The 27238-nt window shown below is 57.3% G+C and overlaps 1 protein-coding gene across 1 annotated transcript in view; it reads right to left on the minus strand.

The window, feature by feature from the left end:
- Positions 1 to 1651: 1651 nt before the first annotated feature.
- Tmem132b (transmembrane protein 132B) overlaps positions 1652 to 27238 on the minus strand; it is a 101851-nt gene continuing 76264 nt past the window's right edge. Inside the window, exons 4-9 of the mRNA XM_090319891.1 lie at positions 25469 to 25655; positions 11856 to 11999; positions 6094 to 6299; positions 4955 to 5225; positions 3751 to 3942; positions 1652 to 2896 (exon numbers count right to left, since the gene is read on the minus strand). Of these exons, the coding sequence (XP_090176017.1) occupies positions 1733 to 2896; positions 3751 to 3942; positions 4955 to 5225; positions 6094 to 6299; positions 11856 to 11999; positions 25469 to 25655 (2164 nt within the window). The 3' untranslated portion in view covers positions 1652 to 1732. The remainder of the gene's footprint in view (positions 2897 to 3750; positions 3943 to 4954; positions 5226 to 6093; positions 6300 to 11855; positions 12000 to 25468; positions 25656 to 27238) is intronic.

A 27238-nucleotide genomic window follows, 5' to 3' on the forward strand; every position in this document is an offset into this window, starting at 1 on the left:
AGGGAGCCCAGTGAGTGGAAGCAGCTGGAGCTGGCGTCTCCACCCTCATTCCCAGTCAGCTGAGAAGGTTTTAGCATCCCCGCCTCTGCTCAGCAATCTCACGTCCAGCGCCGCAGCCAGCGGACACAGGCTCTAGCAGTCAGACCCTAGACCCGCATCTCGGCCACTGCAAGACAGCGCAGTGTTGTGTGCAGAAGAGACAAGAAGGCCTCTTCAGCAACCACTTGCTGCCCTGTTCCTGTCTGCGGGCAGCTATAAAAAAGAGCACAATGGAATGGCAGCCGTTCTCCCTCAACCCTCAGGCACCATCATTCGAGGCCAGGAACTGCTAGGGACCCAATGTCCTTTGTGCTGAAAATTCCGTTTCTCAGAGACACCCGTGGCCCCGTTCACCCAGGAGGCATATTAGTCTAGTACCAGTTTTTTCCACCTATACCATCCTAATAAATAAAATGTTATGTTTTGCTAACCTGACATTCCTGCTCTGCTTGAGACCATTCATAGCATTTTAAACTAGGATTTTTACTTTAAAATTGTGCAAGAATCTTTTTTGCTCCTGCCACTTGGATGTGTGGTATCTGTAGTTAGACAAACATGGGCTCCAGAGCATTTATTTCTCTGAGTTTTGGGAGAATCCTTGCTTCTATCTACCCATGTACATTTGAGACATCTTCATCTCTGCCAGGGTCACAGTGGTGATTTGCGGGGGGGGGGGGGAGTAGAGGGTGGTCATTATGTGGATAGGTTTCTATATATTGCTACCTTGAAACCTCACTTAAGTTTTTTGGTTCGGTAAAATGGGAAGTTTAACTTGATGCTATTGCCTAATCAATTTCCCTGCTGTATGGATCAATTCTACTACTGGATTCCACTTTGCATAATACATTGTGCTGGCCACAAAGAATCTGTATGTGTTCAGCAGTGTTGGGGTCTTTCTGCCCTCGGAAATGTGCTCAAGGAATTCCCAGGGATTTCCACAAGCTAAGGATAAAATGAAGTATTTGTGACTCACAGCTTGTCTCCAAATTTGTCATGATTCCTTTGGAAAATTATAGAGCGACAGCCCTCCCTCGAGGGTCAAACCCTCGTCCCCACCGGATACAAGAAACCTCAGCCACACAGAGGGGAGACAAGCTCAAATGCGCTCCTTGGATGCTGTCCTCTGCCACAGAGGGCGGGAAGCTGAGGAGCCAGAAATCCTGTATGGAATTCTAATGCCCCAGGGAGCCCCAGGCACTGAAACCCCACACAAAAGTCATATGGATCTCAAGGACAAAAAAAAAAAAAAGAAAAGAAAAGAAAGAAAAATGGTGGGGATCAAATGAACAGATGCAGGTAAATACGTCTATAAAAATAATAGTCCTCGCGCCTAGCCAGGAAGGGAGCTGCATTCAGTCATCTCTCACGCAGGTCTAAACCCAGGCCACGGCATCCAGTGTCCACTGTGCTTTAAAAGGTCTAGGAATTTAAAAAAAAAAATCACCACCCCACCTTCCCTCATCACACCAGGGCCCCACAGTGTCTGTCTGTGGGGCTGGGGAGTCCCTGCTTGGGGCTCAGCCCCCGGGCGGGGCATCTGCAGCCCCTCAGTGCCTCGAGGCATTTCCCGGCTAAAGCCCAGCGGCAGCCGCTCTGCGGGCTCTGGTGCCCGCCCGGGACCAGGCCCCTCCAGCACTGCCCCAGCCATCAGAAAACAGAAGGCATAAAGGTGAATACAAACGTAAGAAAGGGTTCACATCTGGTCCTGCAGCCTCTCCATGTAGTCTCTGAAGTCGGGCACCTGGCCCTCATCCTGGTACACCCACTTGATGTCCTCCTCGCTGTCCAGCAGGACGGAGTTGGTGTACGGGCCGCCGTCCCCCGGGAGGATGGTGGTGTAGGAGGTGAACTTGACCCTCTTCCTCTTGGGGCCGGGAGGGTGGACAGGCTCGCCCTCCAGGTCCTTCTCGTAGGCGTAGTCGGCCGGCCGCAGCAGCTGGCCGGGGAAGGCCTTCTGGGAGCCGCCGTTGAGCAGAAGGTTCCTCTCCTGGAAGGGCGGGGCGCGGCCCAGCATGGTGGCGCACTCCTCCGGGGGCAGCGGGGGGAGCGGGGCGCCCACCGGGTTCTCCAGCAGCTCCACCTCGTTGCCCAGCCACACCCAGTCGTGGGAGTGCGGGCTGCTGCCCTGCTCGCTCACCACCAGCCTCTTGTGTCTGTACTTCCAGGCGAACGCCACGCAGTTGATCAGGAAGACGAGGATGGCCAGGCAGAAGACGCACAGCAGCGCGTACATGCCGATCTCCAGGTCCGTCAGGCCGCGGGCGCTCACCGTCAGGTCCCCCGCGCCGCTGGGCTCCGGCGGGGCCCTCCCCCGCGTGGGGAGGCTGGTGAAGGCGTCCGCCCCGCCTCGGAGGCGCCTCCTCTCCCCCCCTGCCCAGGGCGCCCCCGCGGTGGCACTCCTGTTGACCCCCTCGTCCTGGCCCGAGGAGACGCCGCCTCCGCTGTGCAGGGCCCACTCCTGCACGGCCGGGCCCCGGCTCCCCTCCCGCTGGATGGAGTTGCCCACGTGGTCCCTGAACTCCGGGCTCCCGCCCCCGATGTCATTGCCAACGCTGCCCTGCTGCTCCTCGGTGAGGGGCCCGAACTTGACTCTGACGCTGCCCTTGCCCACGGCCAGCACGCTCTTCCTCTTGGTCTTCTGGCAGGGCTCTCGGATGAGCACCTCCAGCTTGATCAGGGGGCCTTGGCCCTCGCCCTCCGCCACCAGCACGGGCCACCTGGACTGAAGGTTCGGCTGGACAGACACCACCATTTCATCCAAGGACGAGACGGCGATGGAGAAATCCGTGGGCTCATAGATGTCTAACGGTGTCACCGAACCGTCGCTGAACAAAAGCCAAGAGCTGATGGTCGCTTCCTGCAGGAGAAGTGAAGCACGGCGTTAGGCCCGCATTCCTTCACATGGGGCTGAGCAGACTCGACTGGCTAGAGAAACCCCAGAACCTCCAGCAGCGCCCGTGAGTTAGGCCGTGAGCTGGCACCAACAGCCCCGTAACCCCACTGAAGGGGACAGACAGATACCACCGTTCCGTGTGCCCATTCACTGAGCGCACGGGTTATTGCAGCCCCCCCCCACGTTGACTTTGACCTTTGTGGAAACACTTTGAAAGGTCAGGTCATTTATCCGAGTCGAGCTCCGCTGCACTAATAGGCTGCAGCTCCCGCCGCCGCTGTCACTCATCTCGTCCTGTGCACGGGGCAGGGCAGGTGGGGCGGGGTGGGTGCAGGGTCCAGGTTCTCAGGCAACCGTGGGCTTCGTGGCCGCCAGCCTTGAATGACCCCGTGTCCCTGTTTCTTTATAAATGAGTTTTTAAAGTTTGAGGACCGAGAAGAGTTTCAGAGTTGACAATAATTGCAGCAAACAGCAGCAATTTGAAGCCCATTAGCCATACTTGTTCAAGTAGCTGACATGGAATTTCTAAGTACCCAAAATCACCTGTTTTGTTTGGCAAGGGTAAAAACAAGTGATTTTTTCCTCCCGTTTTGGCAGCAGGCTGTGCAGCACAGATTAGCCCACTGGGAAGTAAATGACGGAGGAAAAGGCACCCACGCCTCTCGCCCACGCCTCTCCCCAGCGCCTTCCTCGGACCCCAGGCCGCTGGCTAGGCAGCAGGAAGCCGCTCCCTGAGCCTGAGTCCGGCCTGGAAGCTCTCAGCCCCTTCTCTGCGGGGAACGGGAGCCGGGCGAGGCCCGGGGCCTCCGGAGTCTCACCTGCTGCGGCGCCTGGAGCACGTCCCGGGCGGCCACAGTGGAGACCAGGGCCCGCCTGTCGGCCTGGTGAGGCTGCAGGGTCAGGGACAGGCCGGTCACCAGCTGCACACCCAGCTCTGCGATAGTGACCCGGTCATCCAGGACAATCACTGTCTTCTCAGCCAGGATGGAGTCAGACAGAGGCGAGAGGACCTGGGGGGATGAGGGAGCTGTGGGCCGTGTGAAACTCCCGAGCAAAGGGGCCCCAGCTCTTCCCCAGACAACCACGGACAGAACAGGCCTTGCCCAAACGCGAACGAGCAGTGAGTGAGGACGCTCAACACCACGCCCAGAAAACCGGCCCCACCGTTCTCGGCATCCTTATCCTGCCAACGTCGGTTAGAAATTGTTTTGTTTCACTGTCATTCAATAGAGATGCCTCCTTATATTGGCTATTCACACACAAAAGCAGAATATCTGCCGGGTCTGGTGGCTCACGCCTGTCGTCCTAGCTGCTCAAGAGGCTGAGATCTGGGGATCACGGTTCAAAGCCAGCCCAGGCACTAAAGTCCGTGAGACTCTTATCTCCAGTTAACCACTAGAAAACCGGAAGTGGTGCTGTGGCTCAGGGGGTAGGGTGGAAGCCTTGAGCTGAAGAGCTCAGGGACAGCGCCCAGGCCCAAAGTTCAAGTCTTGTGACCTACAAAAAAAAAAAAAAAAAAAAAAACAAAAAACCTAGCACGTCTTAGGAGGGAAAGTTGGGTGAGATGAAGTTGTCTTTTCATGTTCTCTGGTAAGACATCCATATTTTTCTCGGAAGTGCAAAAAGTAACCTGAGGTTTAGGTTAGTAAAACTGTAACTATTCTAATGCCCCTCACGATTCTCCTTCACACGGAGAGGACACGCGCCTGGCACGTCCACAGGTGCACACGCCCACACTCACGCACTTCCCCGACAGCTGCTGCGACCGCCACACCATGGGTTCAGACGGTGGGGACACCGGACGGAACCCCACTCCCCCCATACCTGCAGGGTGGTGATGCCGGGCTCCCCCCCGTACCCGATGCCAGGCTCCCCCCTGTACCCGCAGGGTGGTGATGCCGGGCTCCCCCCCCCGTACCTGCAGGGTGGTGATGCCAGGCTCCCCCCCATACCTGCAGGGTGGTGATGCCGGGCTCCCCCCCATACCTGCAGGGTGGTGATGCCGGGCTCCCCCCCCCGTACCTGCAGGGTGGTGATGCCGGGCTCCCGCCCCACCAGGGTCTTGCCGTCCTGTAGTTGCGCAATCCTTGGCTCCTCCACTTTCATGAACTCCGCCACGAGGTCAGTGATGTCGAACTGCCAGTCGGGGCCCAGCATGTAGGTCAGCTGACCCAGGTCAGGTGACTCAGCCACAAACTGGGTGAGCACGCGCACCAGGGCGTGCTGGTACTGCAGGGAGCAGCCACGGCCCTTCTTCTCCTCGTCCTCCTCATCCTCGCTCTCCCGGGTGGGCCTGGAGCCAACGCAGACACGGGCAACCTCGGCACCGCACAGAGGTCTCCCCGCCCCCTTTGCGGACTTGCTCCCACCCATCCGCTCCTTCTGAAGCCATTTCTGCACATGGAGCCGGGCGGAGCCGGAGTTCCCGCCAGCCCTGTCCCTGCCTGTCCCCACCAGGGACTGACTGACTGCCCAGCGGGTCTGTCTCCTCGCTGGCTTGCGAAATGCAAGAGGAGAGCAAATGTGGGGAGGAGATTAAATGAAAGGAGCCAGGACCTGACCTCGCGGGAATTCTCAGCATCTCCAAGTGGCCAACACAGGAAAGACCAAGCCTGACAGCTTATCTAGAAAGCTCCTCCGTGGGCCAGCGTGGTGCGCCTAGCCCACAGCTGTGCCCACAGGCCGTGGATCTGCCGTCGCCAAGCGGCGAGGACCGAGCCCCACTCCCCCGCCCTGTCTAGGTTTCTGACGCCATCCATCCACGGTGATGTCAGCTCCTCTTTACCATCCACGTGTCCATTCAAGCCATTCTCACCGTGCTCCGCCCACCACCTGTGCCTGGGGGGGAGCACTGCCAGCCGAGGGTCCACAACTGTGTCTGTCCCTGAGGAAGCTCTGCCAACTCCCCCTTTCACGACCCTTCCCACTCCGGGGCTGAAGTCTAAGGGTCAGCAGGCTGGGATCTGGACGCGTGGAGGAAGGGCAGTCCCCTGGCACAGGTGTGGCCGGAATTTAGCTCCTGGCGTTGAAGGACAGAAGCCTCCATCCTGACCGGTGTTACGGCTCCCCTCAGCCACGAGGCCGAGCCCCGATGGCCCATGGCTGCTCCTGGCTCTCGGCTCGTGCGCCCTCCCCCGCCCCCTCTCCGCCTGGCTCCTCACCTCCGGTTGGAAGCCACGGGGACCCTCCAGCCCTTGATCTGGCTCAGCTCGGTGTCGGAGATCTCCATGTGCAGGGGCAGCCGGGGCAGCCACACGGCGAGCTCCACCTGCGAGGTGAGGTGCTGGTGGGCGAAGGTGACGACGGCGCCCGCTCCGCTCTTCATCTCCCTCCCGTTCACGAAGATGGAGTCGCAGGCGTCGGAGACCTTCGGGGACGAGCGAGAGCCCTGCGTGAGCCAGAGGCGCGGGAAAGCCCGACAACAGCACCATGCAGACGGTGCCCCAGCTCTGATGTGTTAGCCACCAGGCACCCAGAGGAGCAAGACTTGGACACAAGGTAATTTGTAGGCATTAATTAGTGACAAGTACTGATAAATAGACTCCAGGAAAACCATTTGGGTTACAAGATACTGACAAGTGAAACCATAAACGTAATTTAATGGCGTTGCATAACCTCTGTCGCCTTTGTGAGTGCATTTTTTCTTTAAGCTAACTTTTTGTGTGCTTAAACCAAACCCCAGGTGCACCTTACTTCACTCGTTCACCATATTTGAAGGCACTCAAAAGGTTTTTATGTTCCTAAGAAAAACACTTTATTCACGCCATAAAGAGCATCTCCTGAAAGCCTGGGGAGAGCTCGGCACTGATGAAGCCGTCCTTGCAGGAGCCCTAGAAACCGGGTGTGAGCGTCTCTGCAGAGTGGCGGTGAGGGTGCAGCACTCCTTACAGCCTCTCCATTTAGCGCTGGGAAGTCCCTTCTTTTTTTTTTTTAATTTTTATTTATTTTATTTTTTATTTTTTTGGTCGTGGGGCTTGGACTCTGTGCCTGGGCGTTGTCTCCAATTTTTAACTAAATAGTGTCGTGCCACATAGTTTTTGTTTTGTTTTGTTTTTTGCCAGTCCTGGACTTGGGCTCAGGGCCTGAGCACTGTCCTTGGACTTTCTCAAGGCTAGAGCTCTACCACTTGAGCCTCAGCACCACTTCCGGCTTTTTTCTATGTATGTGGTGCCGAGGAATCGAACCCGGGTCTTCATGCATGCTAGGCAAGCACTTTAACCACTAGGCCAAACTCCCGGCCCCGGAAGTCCCTTCTTTAATCCCTCCTCTCACGATGAGCGTTAGACAGCGAAGGCCCCTGCTTCACCCCATCCCTAGAGATAACCAAATGGCTCCCGTCGGCTGTGTCTGCTGGACCGTCCTGCAGACGCCCTTGTGTTTGTATGGGAGCAGAGGATGCAAAACCAACCATCAACCCACCAGAGAACCGCCCAACCCTCCCATTCTACGAACGAGGAGACTGAGGCCAGCAAAGTCACACCCGGGGTCCAGACCATGCTTGCTTTTGGGGTGCCTGGTTGACAGCGTTCTGTGCCTACGTATTCTGGGCATCAGTCCCCTCGTAGGTTGAGTTTTCCTGGGATTTGTCACCATGTTGATTGCTTGCTTCCATGCACAGAATCTTCTTGGGTTGAGAGAATCCCATTGCTGATTTTCACTCCCATTTATTTACTGTGCCTTCAGGAAATACAAATGCCCAGTTGCCTAGATCAGTGTCTTAAAGAGCTCACGCCACGTTTTCTTCTGGAGGTTGCACACTGCAGGCGTGGGCATCTGCTCTGTAGAGTGAGACAGTGGCTGGAGTTCAGTCTTCAACTTGTGAATATCTAATTTTCCCAGGCTGTTCTTTCTCCATTCTATGTTTTCAGTTGTCAGAAAACACGTGGGGATTTTCTAGGCATTCTATTCTGTCACACTGTCACACTGGTCTCACTTCTTTTTTTTTTTTTTTTTACAAAAAGAAACTCGGATGGCCAACAAATTAGTGGGGAAAGCCTCCAAGTTCATTAACCCTTAGGGAAATTCAAGTCGACACAATGAGATACTATCACACTCTACTCAGATGAGAGTATGAAAAACAACAACAAAAAGCCACATGTGACAAGCGCTGCAGGACAGGAGGGAAGAGACGTCTCCTCCACTGCAGTAAGGGCTACAGACAGGATGCGTCCCTGTGCGAGGTGGGGACAGCAGCTGGGGGTCCTGGCGGTGGAGGGAGGGTCTGCGCGGGGCTCTGGGTCCAAGGCCTCCCCAGCGCTGCTCCGCTGCCCAGCCAGGCCCAGGCCAGGCACGAGAGCCACCTCCAGAGGACACGAGGTGGATGAGCAGGCGAGACCCAAGTTCACGTGTGGGGCCTCTGTCAGTGTAAAGGGACAATTTACCAACTCACTCCAAGCACAGCACGTCCATGCAAAGATGGGGTGCACAGCCGGGAGCCTGCCCCAGACGCAGACCATTCCTGGTGCCCAGAGGCCATGCCCAGTCCACCCCCGCCCGGCACTGAGGGCCTGAGGGCCTGAGTTCTGGGCACAGGTGGTGGGCTGCAAGCCCAGGTGTTTGCTGTTTGCACACAATCGAGTCATATAAGAGAAAGACATTTTGGCAGAGTATGTATATTCTCAGGAACAAAGACACAAATATTTGCAGTGCTTGTGTTTTTCAAGCCTGTTTTGAAAATGCTTATGAATTCTTTTTCAGAAAATAAGCTTTGCTGCTCATTGTGAACTAAAGGTGTAAAAGTCAGAAGCTGACAACATCTATTTCCGAGACTTCAGGAAAAAAGCAGCAGCAGATGGAGTAACGGCCTCCCCGCCCAGCAGAGGAGCAGAGGAGGCACGAGGGCCATGCCGGGACTCGGGGAGGCCATGCCGGGACTCGGGGAGGCCGGCGGCACCCGTGTCCAGCCCTTGACGGGCTTGGAGCCCCTTCCTCTAAAACCCCTGGCCCTGGCCAGCCTGTGATGTCTCCCCTGGGGTGACATCACAAAGGACTCAGGAGATGGGCCACTCTGGGGGTGTGGGCCACAAAATTAAGGTGACTGTGTCTGCTGTGGCGCGCTCACTTTCCCTCCTGCCTCGTATCTCACGCCGCCAACTCTCACACGGACTAACTGCGACAGAACAGCACCACAACCCATTTGTCACACTGCACAAGTCGCCAACCTGCGCTTTCTCAGCATCATCAGCCTGAGGTGGGGCGTTCACGGGGTGCTGGTGTGTGTAGCGTCCCCTGGGGGAGGGAGCACTGGTGACCTGAGCCTGGGCAGCTGGTGGGAGCACAGGCTGAGCTGGGCCTGCCCCGGGCTGGACCACAGCGCCAGGGCCACGTTCACAGTGAACTGCTGGCTTTTAAAGAGAAAGGCGAGGTCCGTATTGGGTGTGAAGCAAGCTGGTGTCTAAGCACCGGCTGCCCTGGTCCCTGTCCTGCCACAGGCGGTGTGTCCAGGCCACATCTGTCCATCTGTCCCCTTGACATGCATGGCCCTTCACCAGTTACGCCTGCAGCCTGTGGGGTCCTATTCTAAGTCCTAGGAGGTTCTGCTGCTCAGCCACGCTGCAGGGACAAGCAAGGCTGCCAGCAGGGACGAGGAGGGGAGCGGGAGGGGAGGGGAGGGGAGGGGAGCAGAGGGGAGCGGAGGCCGTCCCGCTCTCACCCTGCAGACCCGCCCAGGTCCACGGCGTGATTCTGAAACCTCGCCTCTTGAGAGGCTGTGATTGCAGGTGTGCGGCCTGGCCCAGCTGCACTGGTTCTTTTCAAGGCGGGGTTTCCGTCTACACAGGAGCCTACGTGGGCTGTGACTTTCCAGCTTGCTCTCCTCGTCACTGGGATAACAGGGCCCCTGCCGCTGCCAGTCACATGTGGGGATGGAGGCCCCGGGTTCTATGCCTGCGCTGGCCCCAAGCACAGGCCCAGCCCCTGATGGCTGCCTCCCTCCGACGGAGGACTCCTGGCTTGACCCCCGACCCGCTCAGCGGAGCCCCGGGAAGGCCAGTGCTCGGGGAGCCGAGGCTGGCTGGGTTCCTCCCGCCCACACCACGTCTCCACAATGTGTCCCAAGGCACCAGGAGCCTCGTCTGGTGGATGGAGAAGACCAGGGAGCAGGAGCCAGGCACAGGTGGGAGGAAGCACGGACGCCAGGCGAGGGTGGGTCCAGGCTGGCTCTGAAACTCCCGAATGATGGGGAAACAATTCCAGAACGCAAGTCCTTCATTAGAGATGCCAAAGACAGGAATGAACAAATGGTCTCATTAATACTGGCATCACAATGACACTGACAGGAACAAAAGATGGAGAAAGCAGCAGCTTCCAGGCCTGGCTGACACAGCTCCCTTTAGAATGGGAAAAGTTCAAATTACCAGGACAAGAAGGACAGAGTGAAGCAAAAAAGGCTTCCTAACTGCCCGAGGGCTCCTGGCAAAGCGAGAAGGAAGGAAACTCACTCCCAGAAACCACGCCACACTGGGTTTTGTGGGAATTTCTGTGCGGCATGGCTGAGGAGAAAGAGCCACAAACCTCTTGTTCTCTGTTCTCCCAAGTAAAATTAGCAACAGTCAGATTTGGCAATGACGACACCACAGAATGGTGGTTACCAGCCCACCACTCCAACTTAGCCGCAGCCTGGCCCACCTGGCCCTCCCTGCATGATGGCGCCCTTCTGTGACCCCAGCTCCTCCATGTCCCTCCCCTCCCCACTCGCTGTGGGCACAGCACAGGGACGTGGCCAGAGCCAGCTACTCCCAAGACACCGGTGCCCCTCGCCGAGCTCTCTCCTGTGCCCAGCTCCCTGCATGCCACTGGGCAAATGGCAGAATGTCTTCCCAGCACCTCCTGCCCTATGAGTCCTGCTCACAGAACAGCTTTGAAACAAGACCCCGGGACATCCTGAGGCCAGCGCACAGCTCTGTGGACAGCTCTGTGCCTCTTGGAGTCGTGGTGAACTGTGTTTGGAAGCAGGACCGTGGAGCCATGAGTGACCACTTCTCAGCCACTTGGTTGAACCCTCTGCTGACTCTGGCCCAGGGCCTGTCTTGGGGCGGCTCTGCTGCAGTGAGCCGAAAACTCCATGCTGCACCCAGAGAGTCAACAAAAACCCCTCATCCTCCGAAACTCAGGGAGAGCCCGCTGGGGCACACACAGGGCCCAGAGCCTGGATCTGTCTCTCCAAGAGGGAGCTCTCCGGGGCTGAGGGAGCCACCCGAGCTCAGAGGGAGACAAGTCGCTGGAAACATGTCAATCCTTTCTCCCTGAAGCCACTACGCCAGCCTGCTGAGGAATGCAGGCAGAAACACGGAATTCTGTTGTTCAAATGGAACTGCAAAGAGCCCAAGAAGCTGAGAAGCCGGCTGGCCCCTGCCAGCCAGTGAGGCGAGTCCATGGCGCAGCTCACTGGAACGCAGGGCCCCCCGAAACACCCTGCCAGCCCTCCCATCGCCAGCCACCTCTGAATCAATTCAAGTGGCACATTTGTTTTCACGTAGATTAACCAAAATCGAGCGCATCAAGCCTGTGGACTCACTCTCTTACAATGACACCAAACCAGTTTGGGAGTTTGACAAAGAGGGGGCTCAGTCAGCCACACGCTGTGAAGGCAAGCCATTTAACGAAAAATACAGCCAGGGTCAGACCAGGCCCCAGCAGAAATGGGAGGTGACCGCACGCGGATCGTGGATGGTTCACACCGCGACACGCCGTCCTGGAGGAAGAGGGGAAGGGCAGAGGGCTGTGCCAGCCTCCCTCTGGAGACTCGGGGTGGCCCCTGCAGGGGGAGGAGGCCTGCCCGGCCTCACCCCAGGGGCTGCGGCCCAGATTCCTCCTGCCCACGGCCACTGGGCCACCAGCCCTGTCTCCAGGTGGGGTCGCTCGGCTTCAATCCCGAGCGCAGGGTGCTCGACGGACGGGCTCAGGAGCACTGAACCCCCCATACCTTGACGATGTCTTCATCGGCCGACCTGCACTCCACAGCCTCCAGCACCTCCACCACCGAGCCGTCCTCCTGGACGCCCACCACCTTCACAGGGACGGAGACCGGCTTTCCCGTGAGGATTGCCGTGTTGAGCACTTCTGTGTCCTGAGGGAGAGGAGAGGGCACAGGGCAGCGAGCGGACGGCAAGAGAACTCCACAAACCGAGGCCCAGGGGAGGGAGGGAGGGGCGGCCCACGGGAGGGGGGCTGCCCACGGGAGGGAGGGAGGGGCAGCCCACGGGAGGGGGGGCGGCCCACGGGAGGGGGGGTGGCCCACGGGAGGGAGGGAGGGGCAGCCCACGGGAGGGGGGGCGGCCCACGGGAGGGGGGGTGGCCCACGGGAGGGAGGGAGGGGCAGCCCACGGGAGGGGGGCTGCCCACGGGAGGGAGGGAGGGGCAGCCCACGGGAGGGGGGGCGGCCCACGGGAGGGAGGGGTGGCCCACGGGAGGGAGGGAGGGGCTGCCCACGGGAGGGGGGGCGGCCCACGGGAGGGAGGGAGGGCCAGCCCACGGGAGGGAAGGGCAGCCCATGGGAGGGGGGGTGGCCCACGGGAGGGAGGGAGGGGCAGCCCACGGGAGGGGGGCTGCCCACGGGAGGGAGGGGTGGCCCACGGGAGGGAGGGAGGGACTGCCCACGGGAGGGAAGGGCTGCCTGGACACTCAGTCCACCATGGAACTGTGGCCCTTGTGGATGGAGCCCGCAACTGCAGCCACGTGGACGGGTTCCATCGCAGACTGGGTGGTGGAGCCCAGCCCCAGCCCCTCTTCTGCTTCCCGGGGACAGGCAGTCCAGCGCCGAGCTGACCGCCTCCCTCACGGCCCAGCACACCGGTCCCCCATATAGTACAAGCGTTCTTAAAAAAGATGTTTTCCGAATCTTGGTTGGCATAAGGGCTCTTTGGGGCCGCTTGCTTTTCTCGGCTTTAGCACACCATGTGTACAGGCTTAGTTTATGTTTAAAATACAAAAGAAGAACACAAAAAAAAACCAAAAAGACCCAGAGCAGAACCAGCCCCCAGCACCCCCAGAGCCCCACCCAGCCCGACAGGGACTCCCCGTTCCCCTCGGACACCCCGGGATCACCTATGTCCATCTGTCAGATTCTGTCCCTCAGCATCTGGGCAGCGCTGACCTGAGCTATCCAACCAGGCCCCACAGAAGGGCATGGCGGGGGACCGGCACTGACCGAGATGCATCCTATTCCTAACAGATGTGCTGAATCGAAACCCTTTGCACAACTACTTAAAGGAACAAAGGGAAGGAGAGGAGGGAGGGAAAGAGGGAGGGGGAGAGGGGAGAGGGGAGGGGGGAAAGAAAACACTTCTAGGAAAGATTCCTTTTCTAACTTACTATCTTTAAGCTAAGTAAAGCCAGTTTACACTGGGGTTTTGTCACCCACGGTGGAGGCCAGGGGACACAGGGGGTTCTGGGAAGGGGAGCAGACTGCGTGTGCTGGCACGGAAGACAACGCTGAGCCCAGGGCCAGCGCCCCGTGGGGACGTTGTAACCCCGCAGCCACGGCTCTCCCTCAGCTGCTTCCTGGGTGGCTGAGATGTTCCCCTCTTTTGATCCCCAGCGTGGGTCCACAGCCTCTCAGCAACCCCAACAGCAGTTGGCGGACCCCTGGGTTTTGTGCCTTGAGAGCTTTCCGCACGTCTCTGCGGGGATTCTTCTCAAGGGGTCATGAGGACGCCATCGGGGAAGCCAGCGCTGCTGGCGGCTGGCTCACGGCGGGCCCAGGGGGCTCCCCCCGCGGCCCACTTCAGTTTCAGTGTGGCTCGGTGCCCAGGGTGAGGTGGATAGAAGCAGGCATCCGCCTACAGTGAAGCGAGAACAGCAGACCCCGCACCCCCTCATCTGCCCTGGGGCCCAGCGACCCGGCAGGGCTGGCCCCCGGACCCTGCAGGCTGTGGACGTCTGGCCTGACAAGCCATGCTCCAGCCTGTTATTTTGACTATATGCTCTCAGAGTGAAGATAAAAATAACTGTAAACACAGATTGAATCCTAGTTAGGTTTGTTTTCTGTGGCGGTACGGATTAGCAATTCCAAAACTACTCTGCTATTCTGGGATGGAACAAACAAAATGTGCCAGCGCTCCAGCGCCAGGGCCCTTGGACCTGCTGGAAAGCAAGCTTTGAAGTGGACAGGAGCACGGAAGTCCTGGCAGACGTGGACTGGGCCGAGAACCCCAGGCGGGAAGTGGCTGCCAGCCCTCGTGAGGCCTGGCGCGGCGGCCCCTCTCCTCAGTGCTCATTCAGCCACAGAGACCGAGCACTCGGATTTCAGTTCTGAGCACCACTCACCGATAAAAGCAAGCAGAGCCCACCAGAGAAAGGGCTGATGTACGGAGTGAGGACCACAAGGCCCAGGAGTGAGAGTGCCAAACGCCTTGTGGCAACAGAGGGTAGCAAAGTGCTCAAAACATGTCCAAAGGACCCAGGCGACCCCCTGCCACTGCACACACACCCTGATCGTCACGGAGATGCAGCCACCTGCTGCCACCGCTGACTGTCCTGAACACAGGAGTCCATCCTGCTAACTCAACGCGGGAGGAAGGAAGGCGTGCCTCGGGGTAGAGCGTAACTAACAAACAGAAAAGGAAAGATGGAACTAGAAACCCACCGGCTGACAACGGCTTCTTCCTGTCCTCTCTCAGGCGAGACTCGCGAATGAAGCCTCTGATCGACAAGCAAGGGGCTATCGGCATAGTGTCAGGGCACCTCTGTGCAAGAGACTAACTTCAAAACACCACATCCTTCCGAAGCAAACGTCTGCACTGACTGGGGCATCGGCAGCACAGGGGTGACGGAGGTGGAGCCCCAAACTCAACTCCACGGCGAGGAGAGCTGGGCAGACCAGCGCTGCCCGCGCTCTGGCCGAGCGGGAGTCAGAAGGCAGGGACGGGAGGCGTTCTGCACTGAAGGACGTGACAACCTTGGACCAGAGCCTCACACCTGGAAAAGGAAAGCTCTGCCATACCGGACACGAGTGGGACAGTAACCCAGTGGGACTAAAACCCAGGGGTGATAGCTCATTGATTCCTCGGCACACTGGTTTTCTGATTTTGAAATCACTCTCCTTTACGTCAGAGCCCTGGGGAGAGTCACACGAGCGTGCCGCACACCGCGGCGCCTCCCTGCGTCCTGCACACTCAGGCATTTCTTCAAAGCAACATCTTGTGTTTGTGCTGAAAGGAGATGAGCAGCTGGGGAAATCTCACAAAGGGCTTTTGAGAGCATTTACTCAGATGGCAGGTAAACCAAAAGGACTGAGAAGAGCGGCTGTGCAGTGCACAGGACACAAGCACCTAGACGATGGAACCAAGGAAAACTGATTTTTCCTCCACCGTTAGGTACGTGCCAGGCAGAGTGCCACGGATGGATGGGTGGACGGATGGACGGGTGGACGGCACGTTCTGAAGAGGATGGGCAGACTTGGAAGAGCGCACCTCCTGCTGGGCATCCCTACCTCACAGCACTGAGCACTGCAGTCAGAGCCAGGACGCCGTAAGGGCCTGGTGAGTAGTAACTGACCTCATCAATATCTCCTTTAATCCTCAGTTGTCCCTAGTGCAGGACTCGCCTTTATCCCCTTGTACAAATGACGGAGCTGGCACTGAGGGGGATTTGAGGATGCGGCTGCGAAAAAGGGTCTCGGTGGAAACTCCCGGCTGCCGCTGCTCCGGTCTCCTCAGCTCCACCCCTGGGAAACGGACCCAAGTTCTGTTCCTTCACTTAACCCAAAAGCGGGCTTTAAGGATAAACGGCAGATTTAGTTGAGACTTTAGTTTTAAAGCCTTCCAAAAGATGTTCTATAAAGATAAACCTTGATTTTCAGGAGAGCTGGCCAAGGAGTCCCCAAGCCCCGAGTCATGGCTGGTGTGGCCCCAGCTCCCCCAGGGCCCCCAGCGGGCAGGGGCGGCACCCCTGCCTCTGCTTCTGCACAGGACGGACGTCGGACCCCAACTCCTGCGGCTTCTTGCTCTCGGCCTCTGACTTTTCCCTCCCTCTCTCTTTTGACTTCTCTCTTAAAGCCTGCAAGGCAGATAAAACAAGCAGACGCTGGTTCCACCATAGACCGAGGTTTCCCATCCCAGAGCCGGGCGGAATGCAGCCCCCAGACCAGCCCCACTCCCACACCGGGTGGCTCTCTTTAGAGTCTGGTCATTGATTGTCTACAACGGCAGATTGCAGAACGCAGCTCTTCTGAGTTCTCCACACAGAGTTCTTCCTAACAGAGCAGCCAGCACGCCGTGGGGAGGAGCTCTACCGAAGGGCGGGAAGGGAGCCACTGAGAAGCTGCCAGCAATGCCTCCCTGGGCCCTAGCGGGCCCTGCAGGTAGGGGAGGCCGGATGGTCCCTGCATCACCTGACGCCACCAGGACACCACAGACTGCCCAGCGTACAGGGAGCAAGGCCCAGCTCGCACACACGGGGGCCCCGCCCGCACTGGGAACCCAGCCACATGAAGACACCGGAGCCATAAAGAGACACATGGCCGGTCCATCACCCCCCACGCGGCCTGGACAGCGGGGGAGTCTGCACAAGACGCGGTGTCAGGAAGGCCAGCGGGACAGGCCCCACCTCCCTGTCACTGTGGTGACAAGTCCACAAGTCCACTCCCTAGCCACTGTTGATGGTGTCCTGGCAGAGACAGTGGCCCACGCTGAACACATGGGCCTTTCCCTTAAAGAATAAGAAAGGAGGGAAGCTGGGCACGGTGGCTCCCGCCTGTCATCCTAGCTCCTCAGGAGGCTGAGATCGGAGGACCCGGGTTCAAAGCCAGCCCAGGCACTAAAGGACCTGAGACTCTTATCTCCAATTAACCTCTAGAAAACCAGACGTGGCGCTGTGGCTCAAGGGGTAGAGCACTAGCCTTGAGCTGAAATGCTTTGGGACAGCACCCAGGACCAGAGTTCAAGCCCCACAACCAACAAAAAAAAAAATGGACCTGGGGTTAAGAGACTCTCCTCTTTGTCTGGCTTCTTTCCAGGAGCACTGTTACCAACAGAGTGACAGGAGGGGAGGCGGGGACCGGCGGTGTGCGGGTCTCCCGGGAGCTCCAGGGCTGGTCCCCGTCCTTCCTGTATTCTGCCTCTTCCCTATCCCTGAGTTCCAGAACACACCGTGGCCGAGGTAGAGATCTGAGCCAGGCCCCCCGGTAACTCCCACCTGCTACCCCAGCTACTCCAGAGGCTGAGATCTGAGCAGGACGTTTGCAGCCGCCCTCGCAGGAAAGTCTGTGAGATTCTCCGAAAAGCTGGAAGTAGAGCTGTGGCTCAAGTGGTAGAGAGCCAGCCTTGAGTGAAAAAGCTAAAGGACGGCACCTAGGCCCTGAGTTAAAAGACAGTCACAGAGGAGTCAAGCCTGGCAGAGGACGCTGAGACAGTGAGCGAGGGGAGGGAGGGGAGAGGGGGCGTCCGCGTCAGACAGCTCAGATGCCGACAGACACAGAAAAGCCGACAGCAGAAGACAAAGAGCACACACAAGCGTCAACAAAGCCTCACACAAACAGTGAGATGGAAGACCGAGAGAACGGTGAATGCCAGACGGTGGCCGAGACGAGGGGGCAGGCGGAATGTGCGTGCGCCCTCACGCCAGCCTGGCTCCAGGAGGTACAGCTCCTCTGCCAACCTGGGGGCCAAGGACGCTGTTTATCCACACATCCCAGCTCCAGCACCGAACAGAAGTTATGTGTTACTCGCTCACATCCCCCTCCAACCATCAGCCCTCCCTAATTACAACTGCAACCTGTAAGAGCATGTCCCTGTTGTCTGAACAAAATTAAAGTTTAACACAACTTCCCGTTACCACAGGACTAGCAAGCCAAAGATGTCTGTTAAATTAGAATTTAGAACTTGGGCTGATGTCGACACTGCTGAGATTCGTGCTCGTGATGATGTGATTTAAACAGAAGCCTGTCCTCCGCTCTGGCCTCGCCTCGGTGACTGCAAGGAGCAATTCCTGATAAGGACAGTGTTTCAAGTGGCTGTGGGTGGGTGGGTGGATACGTGGGAAGATGGGTGAGTGGATGGGTGGGTGGATGGGTGGCTGGGTAGATGGGTAGATGGATGGATGGGTGGGTAGATGGATGGATGGACGGGTGGATGGGTGGGTGGGTAGATAGGTGAATGGATGGATGGATGGGTGTCTAGGTGGGTGGGTGGATGAATGGATGGATGGATGGATGGATGGATGGATGGATGGATGGATGGGAGATGGATGGATGGATGGGTGGATGGGTGGGTGGGTGCATGGATAGGTGGATGGATGGATGGATGGATGGATGGGTGGATGGGAGATGGATGGATGGATGGGTGGATGGGTGGGTGGGTGCATGGATAGGTGGATGGATAGGTGGATGGATGGATGGGTGGATGGATGGATCCTGAGACCTGGAGTCTGAGTCTGAGATGGCTGGAGGGAGGACATCTCACTCACTGGGGCCCAGCCTGGGTATGGAGAACCTGAGCATGAGGCTGATGGCTGGGGGAGTGGGGGAAGCTGCCTCTGTCTCCTGGCTCCGCACCGATGTTTACAGCAACAGGAAAACAGGAAGCCAAAAACATCTCAGCAACTTGTCTCTGGCTTGCCACTCCCCTTGTAAGGAAGTGGGGCCCAGACAAGCCATCCCAAGTGTCTGGGCGAGGGCCTCCTCTAACTGCACAGCAGACACCCCTGTGGCCACACCTGATGCGTCCAGGTCAGGAGCTGTTGATGACCTGGAAAGGACATTGCAGCAGGACGGGAATGGGGACAGTGGCTTTGACAGCAGACTGTTCACTGACACTGGAAGTGTGTCTGATTTCTGCATTCATTTTCTCATCATAGATTTACTTTTGAAGGGTCATGAAAACCCCAGAGGTCAGAGTAGCTCATTATTCCAGGCCTATGGCCAACCAACCCTGGTATCCTCTGGCCCCGGCCACAGGTCCAGGGCAGGTCCTGTGGCTCCAGCCAGTCCAGTCCGACCGGGCTTTGTGCAGTTTGTGAACCACAGCCGCCTCCCAGCTTTGTGCTCTTCCTGTGGCAGATGCAGCGCTGGCAGCCTTTGCCAGAGCCTCTGACTGCGATGTGACCCCCAGGGGCACCCGAGCTCAGCGGACATCCTAGGGTGTCAAAGAAACCCAAGACCAGGAAGCTGGTAGAACCAGGGCGGGCGTGGAGTGCAGCCCACAGAAGGCGAGGCCGGCAGTTAGAGCGGGGAGCACGGGCACAAGACACCTGTACACACCTTGAAGCGATGTGTCTCGTGAAGAGAGCACCAAGTTGGGAGTCAGCTGAGGGCAGTGGTGTCTGCACAGAAGGCGAGGACAAAAGAAAGGGCTCAAGAAGTAGAGGTCCAAATCCCAGATCCAGTGAGGTTCAGAAAATCCCTAGTAGGAGACTAACAAGAAACATCAGCAATGGCTTTGAATGTAGTTATCAACAAGAAGGCTTCCAGCCAGCCGGGGGCAGGAAAGGAGACATTTTAAGTACAGAAGAACAAAGAAAGGTTGGAAATAAGTTTCTTATCAGAAGCAAGAAGCCAGTGACCAATACCTCTAAGCACTGAAAGGAAAACCCGTAGACACCTCATCACCATCAACAACACCTCCAGCCCCTCAAGACAGAAGGCCACAGAGAGGTGAAGCACACACACAGACAAGCACCCAGCAGCCAGCCGGCAGGTGCCCAACAACTATGGAACTAGAAGCATCCAGGCCAGTTCTTTCACCAGGGAAAGAAAAAACTCCAGATCAGAGCTGAATCCACACAAAGGAAGAAAGAGCAAAGCAAACGGTAACAACAGGTAAGACAAATAATAAGGGACTTGTTATTATTTCATGTTTAAGTGCATACCCACGGCTTACACAGTGTGACAGCAGCACAGCACACAGGCCCCGAGACAGCCGGTGTGGCACTCTCACCGAAGCCGGCAGAGGAGAGAGGCAAGCAAGCTGTTGCAGTACTGTACTTTTCATTCTTTACTTGAGTATGTTAATTACACAAATGGCTTTCAGTGTCCTCTTTCCTTAAGGCACATAAGGGACTGGGGACAAGGAAATACAACAGAGGAGGAAGACTTATTTCTTCCACTCTGCATGAAGCCAGTGTGAGAACAACTCTGTTCTTGAAGCTGGACCACAATAAGTTAATGGCATTCACAAGAAACTCTGAAGCAGCCACCAAGCAATAAAAGTTTCAGCTCATCTACTGATAAAAGTGGTAAAACGGAATCATAACAAGAAAATTTGATTAATCTGAAGTAATTTAGAAAAGAAAGAAAATGGGAATGGAGAACAGATGGCACAAATAAAAAAAATCATGAGAGGAGAAATGTAAAACTAAGTGTCTAGATAAACCACAGTAAACACACATGACTTGGGGGCTATCAGTAAACGTGGTGCTAAGTGTATGGCACCTACAGCTTCAAGAAAATGCTCTTGTCCGTAATCCCTGCGACCTGAGAGGCTGACCCTGGGAGGACGGAGGTCCAAGGCCAGCCAGGGCAGAACCCTGGTCACTGGAAAGCTGGGCACCACCGCTCAGCCCTGTGGTCCCAGCAGTGACAGACATCCAATAGGAGCAGACCAGAAGTGGGACACTACCTCACTCACACCAAAACCAAAAGACAGGAGGCATGGCATGCCTGGGCTCGAGATGCGCTGAGTTCAAACTCCAGTGCCACCAAAAAAAAAAAAAGAAGATGAAAGAAAAGACATAAACGGGGAAAAGGTAAAAGGAAGTTATTTCATATGCATGGATATCATGGCATACATATATCATGTGTATGTAGTATATAATTTATAATTATATGTTATATATAGTATATACATACATGATACATGTTTATATAAGTGAGACTTATAGACTAATACAGGCCAAGCAACAGCTGCAGAGGCTATTGTACTACCCACGTGGACTTCCTAACATACTATCACAGACATAATACTGCTACAAAGAGGTATGTCTCGTGAAGAGTCAGCTGGCCAGGGCGATATAACAATCCTGCCTCGGGAAGACATACCCCACTGTGGGACTGACCAAGTCCGTGGGCCTCTGTGGCCTGACCTGGACGCTCTGTGCCCCCCGCCCGTGACCCACCTTCACATACAGAACAGCTGTGGAGAAACCACCTCATTGAGTGTCAGAGGAATCGAGGCAGGCCAGGGGTATACGTGAGCTGCGGTGGAATAAACATTAGAAATCAGTACAGAAGACGCATGGAAAACTCGCCTAAATCCACAGCAAGTATGATGAAACCCATTGCTAAGTAACACGTGGATCAAAAGCTAGATTAGAGGCTATTGGGAGATGGATGGATGAAAACACAACACATAAAAATTTCAGGAAAAATTTATAGCAGTAACTGCCGGCAACAGAGAAAAGCACCAGGCCTAAATCAATGCCCTCACTCCCACCTTACCACAGAAAAAATATGTGTCAATTAAATCCAAAGTAAGAAGAGTAAGAAGAGTAACAGATATTGGAAGAGACATTGATGGAATGTGAAAAATACAACAGGGAAAAATCCATGAGACCAAAGGCTGATTCTCTGAGACGATCAATGAAATTGACAAAGCCATAGAGGCAGACTTCTGGGCAATGAAACACAGACGAGGGGCTCCAGAGTGAGAGGCCGGCTTCACCACAGACGCAAGATGGGTCAGAGATCAGAAACCACGTGGGAAGACACAGCACCTCCCCGCCAAGGCTGGCCAAGCAGGGCCAGGAGAGCCAGGGCCCCTCCCTGGCTCCTCCCCAGAGGAGAGCCAAGCCAGGCCAAACCCCAGGGGCCCTTGGCACAGGGAGACTCGTTCTGCAACGGAAGAGGCGGTCAGAGGGGAGCCACGGTCGGGGGAGCCACGCGTGACTGAGAGGAGGTCAGAGGGGAGCCACGGTCAGAGCGGAGCCACGCGTGGCTGAGAGGTCAGAGCGGATCCACGCATCCTCACATGGGCAGAGTGGGCTGAGAGGTCAGAGGGGAAGTGGTGCTGTCTAAAGGGAAGACACGGCCACAACCACCACAGTAAAAGCAACCCCAGCGAGGTCACTGACCCATCTGTCACAACAAGGGATGACTGAAAATCCACATGAACCACAGTCGCCTGCCATCCCAGACTCAGAAGGCAGAGGTCTGAGGACCCCAGTTCAAAGCCAGCCTGGGCAAGAGCATCTGGGACACTCGTCCCCAGTGAGCCACAGGCAGGGGTGCCGTGGACCACGCAGTAGAGCTCTCACCTTGAGTGAACGAGGTCGGGGACAGTGCCCAGGCCCTGGGTTCAAGCCTCATAACCAACAAAAATAAATAAATAAAACTAAACACAGAATAGCCTGCGTGGCACTGGTGACTGGAGAGTGCCGTGCTGTCGCATCCAGAGACCTCACCTTAGATCGGCTCTCTTCTCTTCAAGGCCAGCACACGGCGGAGTCCACCCTGTAAGCTGACCGTCTGCACGCAATCCACCATGGCTGCTACTGAGGCCTGCTGCCTCCGGCCATCTGCCAAGCCCTCTGCTCCCTTGGGACCCAGACTAGAAAGGCACAGGGACAGCTGTGGGACATGACTGGACATGGCAGGGCAGGAGGCTGCCCTGAGCAGAAGCCCTGGGGGCAGGAAGGGAGGGGCAGCCGGGGTGGGGGCCCTGCAGACACAACTCTGTGCACCTGCGCCACCTACTGGGGGCCCCAGGGACTGTCTTAAGCAGCCACCCCAACAGCGCCCCTGCCTCCAGCCCAAAGCCAAAATAAACCCCTAGCTCCCTGTCAGCCACGGGGTGCCCGTGTCAGAACACGCTTCCTGGGCTGTCTTGCCACCTTTCCGGAGGCGCGAGGCTGGCATACCAGCCCTTCCCACCCTCCTCTCGATGTCATCACACAGGGCTCATCAACCAACAACGCAAAGGACCCCAGAGCTGCCGCCTTTCCCTCATAAGGCTCCTGACGGTGGCGGGGTGCGTGGCACCGTGAATATTCATGAGGTTGCTGGCTCTTTAAACGAGTCCCGCCACGTCCCTGTGACAGAGGCATCCAGAAGCTGCCACTGGCCACTCTTCCCTGGCAAATGACAGCTCAGTTCCTGACTCCCTGAGCACATCCGCTTTCTCCCTTCTGCCTTCAGATTTTACCCGGCAGCGAGTGTTGTTCCAGGAGACAGGTCCACTGACCACAGGCCCTCACCAGCCGTTCCCTGCCTGTGCTGTGCCCGCTGCCGTTCATCCCCAGAAAAGCAGTTCTGCTTCCTTCTGGTTCTTAACGTACACCCAGAGGTGGCAAAGCATCTACACACAGCCCTGGGGCCCTTGTGGTGGTGAGCCACGAGCCCAGCCACATGGTCACACGACCACATGGCAGGAGGCTTGAGAAACGCCCTCTACAGCAGCCAGAACCTGCGTGGCTGTCACCACCCACGCCGGGTGCCATCTGTGAAATATGCTTGCTGGACACGTAGGGCGTCAACAGCGTGAGGAGGCTTCGTGCAGCTGGAAGCATTTTGCAGCAGCCAGCAGGGTCCTTCTGAGAGGCAGGAAGACGGCAGGACCAGAGGTGCTGTAGGGACAGAGGCTGGAGTGACAGCCCCTCGGGGCTGGAAAGAGCAGGGAACCGTCTCTCCTGGAGCCTCCAGAACCGAAAACCCTGACCTCAATCTGTAGGAGCCATTTCAGACTTCCAGCCTCCAAAGGTGCAGGAGGTGCCCTGCCCAGGCTCTGCCCTGGTTGATTTCTTATCTCAGCAACAAGAACCCCACGCTGAGAACAGGGCTGGAGTGGAGAAGCCCATGAAATGTGAGCCCATGGAGCCAGTGCCTGCCCCCTCTGGGCTCACCCTCTTCCCCAGGGCCCTCATCCCCTCCCCACATGATAGGGCGCCCATCACTTCTGTGCCCCAGTGCCCGTCTGCCCACTTCCTCAGATGTAAGCAGCGAGGCTGGGCCTGGCCTGTCTACCAGACCCGAGCCTGGCATGGCATTGGTGCACAGAGGCTGTTGGGAATAGAGAAACCATTGTGACTGAGCTAAGCTGGGGGGGGGGTTTACAGGGAGGGGGGCAGCGCAGAGAGGGGGCAGCGTGGAGAGAGGGGGGGTTACAGGGAGGGGGGCAGCGCAGAGAGGGGGCAGTGTGGGGAGAGGGGCTGCCTGCACTGAGCCCCTGTGACCCCAGTTGCCTGGAAACCCACCAGGTGTGTTCATTCTTGTTATCCCAATCCTTCTGAAAGATAAGGCGTGTTTTATCTGCATGTGCAGAGCTGGGCTTTTTAGGTTTAAAAACCAGTTGAATTGTGGGCTGCAGGTCCTAAACTCCACGCCACCCACGGGAACAAATCTTTGCACTCAAAGCTCAGTAATTGGGCAGAAAACACTTAGAAAAGCAACACTGTGGAGGGAAGGGAAAAATGTGTTCTTTCAGAGAAAAAAGAAAGAAATAGACTTGCTGGTTAGCATTTTCCAACCATGGAAAATGGCGACGGGAAGCGGGAGACGGTAAAAAAGGGTGTGGAAGGCAGCTCTGCCCAGCCGCCCGTGCACCCCGCCTCCCGGCTGAAGGAGGGCCCACTGGGCAGACCACAGCTGTGCTGACGTTTGGAAGTGGAAAGACGAGACATGGCGACCTCCGAGGCCGGGCCATCCAGCTTCAAATGTCCATCCTTTCCATTTCTTCTTTCCAGTCATCAGAACTTACTGATAAATGGATGGAGAAACAGGTGGATGGAAGAGTGGATGAACGGATGGGTGATGAATCAGAGAACGGATGAATGGATGGACAGAGGGTGGATGGAGGAGTGGATGAATGGATGGATGATAAATGAGTGAATGGGCTGGGAGTCTGGCCTAGTGGTAGAGTGCTTGCCTAATATGCACACAACCCTGGGTTCGATTCCTTGGTACCACATACACAGAAAATGCCAGAAGTGGCATTGTGGCTCAAGTCCTCCTCCTCGGGACCTCGCCTCCACCCTCCCTGCTCCTGGAGGAGACTTGCACAGTTCTGACTCAGAAATGGTTACTGACGCTGTGGCCTCTGGCAGACCCCAGAGCGCCCTCCTTCCGGGCTCTGGTCTGTCCCCCCATTTGCGGGTGTGGGGGCCCCTCTGACCGGGTGAACAGAGTCCCAGCCAAGTTCTGAGGAAGAAATACAGTCACCACCAGACCGGCAAAACAGAAGCGCAGGCGCTTCCACGGCTCTGGGACCCCGTCCAGGCTCCGCTGTCCCTTCTCGGCAGCGCTCTTTTCATCCATCTGGACTCTAAAGTTGGCCAATCCCCCGCCACCTGGGGACTCTCAGGACAAAGCCAGTGGGCGAGGGGCTGGTCACGGGGCCCGCGGCCTTGTGAACACACGCACCCAGACAATCGGACCAGGCTTCCCGGGAGCCGCCCCGCCATCCCCACAGAGGGGGCTTCAGGCCGGGCGCCATAAAGGGCTTCCCGGAGCCATCACGGAAAGCAGGCCCACCACGCACGGCTCCAGGGTGGCCCCTGGTTTAACCACTGCACGGAGGGCTGCAGACAGCACACGAGGCATTCCCGGTGTGAGTCAGGAAGCCCTCAAAGGAGGTCTCTGGGGGGCACCGCCCTGGAGCCCCCGTTTCTCACCATGGCAAGAGGGACGATGCCCACAAAGGTGGTGGGACTGAGGAAGATCTCGGAGACGAGCAGCGGGCCTGCCGAGTCCTCGCCCGGGTACTCCAGCTGCCAGCTGATCTGCTGGGCCCCGGCCAGGCCGCTGCTGTTGTCCGCCCCGAAGTCCACTTGCAGGATCTCGTGGAAGGAGCCATTGGCCCTGGAACACAAGCACAGGTTAGAGTGCATGGAAGGCCCACAGCTCAGCCCGTGTGGGGCCGCACAGCCTCCAGCCTTTCCACCACTGGTGACAGCACACACGACTCTCTCCCTCCGCCACCCACCCGTGCCCACGCCACAACCCCCAGGGCCACAGGCAAGAATATTCCAGAATCACCTCCTCCCATCTCTCCTCCACCCCGGTGTGCGGCCCAGGTTCTGGCTCTTTCCCCTGCACATAGCAGGGTCTGGTCTGATTTGGGGGAGCAGCGCGGTGGCGGTGGGGTGTGGGGGCCCCATGGGCACGGGTGCAGGGGAGGATTTCATACCCGCATGGCTCGCTTCCCGGGGGCAGCACTGGGCTGTGTGCCTCTGACCAAGCTCTCCCCATAAGTACAGAGACCCCCCATCTGTCCCACTCCCCCTGCTCAGAGAAGAGGGGAGGGGCAGCGTCCACGTCAGAGAAAGATGAGTGGTTTAAACTGGGGGCTCCTTTGTGTGGAAAAGGAAGTTACCTAAGAGACTTTGTGTGTGTGTGCACACGTGCGTGCGTGCATGTGTGTGTGCATGTGTGTGCATGTGCGTGTGCGTGTGTGTGCGTGTGTGCATGCATGTGTGTGTGTGCCCGTGCACGTGTGTTGAAGTGGAGTGGGCATGTGGCACTTTCGCACCCTAGCACACAGCCTCTTGCCCAAAGGCCTTGCTTCCCAGAGCTCTGCCTCCCACAGCAATGTCACCTCCACTAAACGGTGGGTCCCTCTTTGGGACTGGGGGTCCCCTGTGGGGAGCACATAGTGTGGTGGGGTTCGTGCACGTCCCTCCAGGGTGGACACTGCTCAGACACCTCCACAGGAAGGAGGAGGGGGGGGGCAGCGGTCCAGGAGCCACATCCAGACATTTGTAAGAATCAGTCACAGTGACAATCGCAGTTGCTTTGTAAGACACACAGAGAGCGTGGGGGGGGGTAGAGAGGAGAGAACAAGATGAGGAGGAAGAACAGAGAGACAACGAGAGGGAGTCAGGGAAGGATGAAGAGGCAGCGAGGCAGGGCTTTTGACAGCTCTGTCATTCGCACCCATGTTCCCCTCCCAACAAACTTCCAGGCCGTCCAGGGCCCAGGCCTCGATGGACCGTGTGGGCGTCCACTCTGCTGCTCCTCGCCCGCCTCTCCCACAGATGCTGAGCGGGGGGGGTGGGGGTCACCCCAACAACACTCCCAGCAGACGCCTCGCCAGGCAAGGCTCGTCTCCAGGCAGCCAGCACAAAGGACCTGTGTCGCGCTTGGTGCCTGGAGTGCCACGGCCATCCAGGGGAGTTGGTTCCACTCCTGGGCACGCGCAGAGGACCGCTGAGATCTCGGCACAGCCTGGGACTGTCACCTGCAGCCCCGGGGACAAGAACCCACCACTCAGCGGGGTCAGGAGCGGGGGCTGCCCTTGGGCTGCCTCCTGTGCACCTGCCCTTTGTACAACTACCTGAGATAGATAGATAGATAGATAGACAGATAGATAGATAATGAATGTATATGTGTGCACATACATAATATAAATGTGTGCATACACACACACACATATAACATTTTCT

This window comes from Megascapheus bottae, chromosome 28, assembly GCF_031878675.1.
Source record: "Megascapheus bottae isolate mThoBot1 chromosome 28, mThoBot2.hap1, whole genome shotgun sequence".
NCBI classification, from domain to species: Eukaryota; Metazoa; Chordata; class Mammalia; order Rodentia; family Geomyidae; genus Megascapheus; species Megascapheus bottae.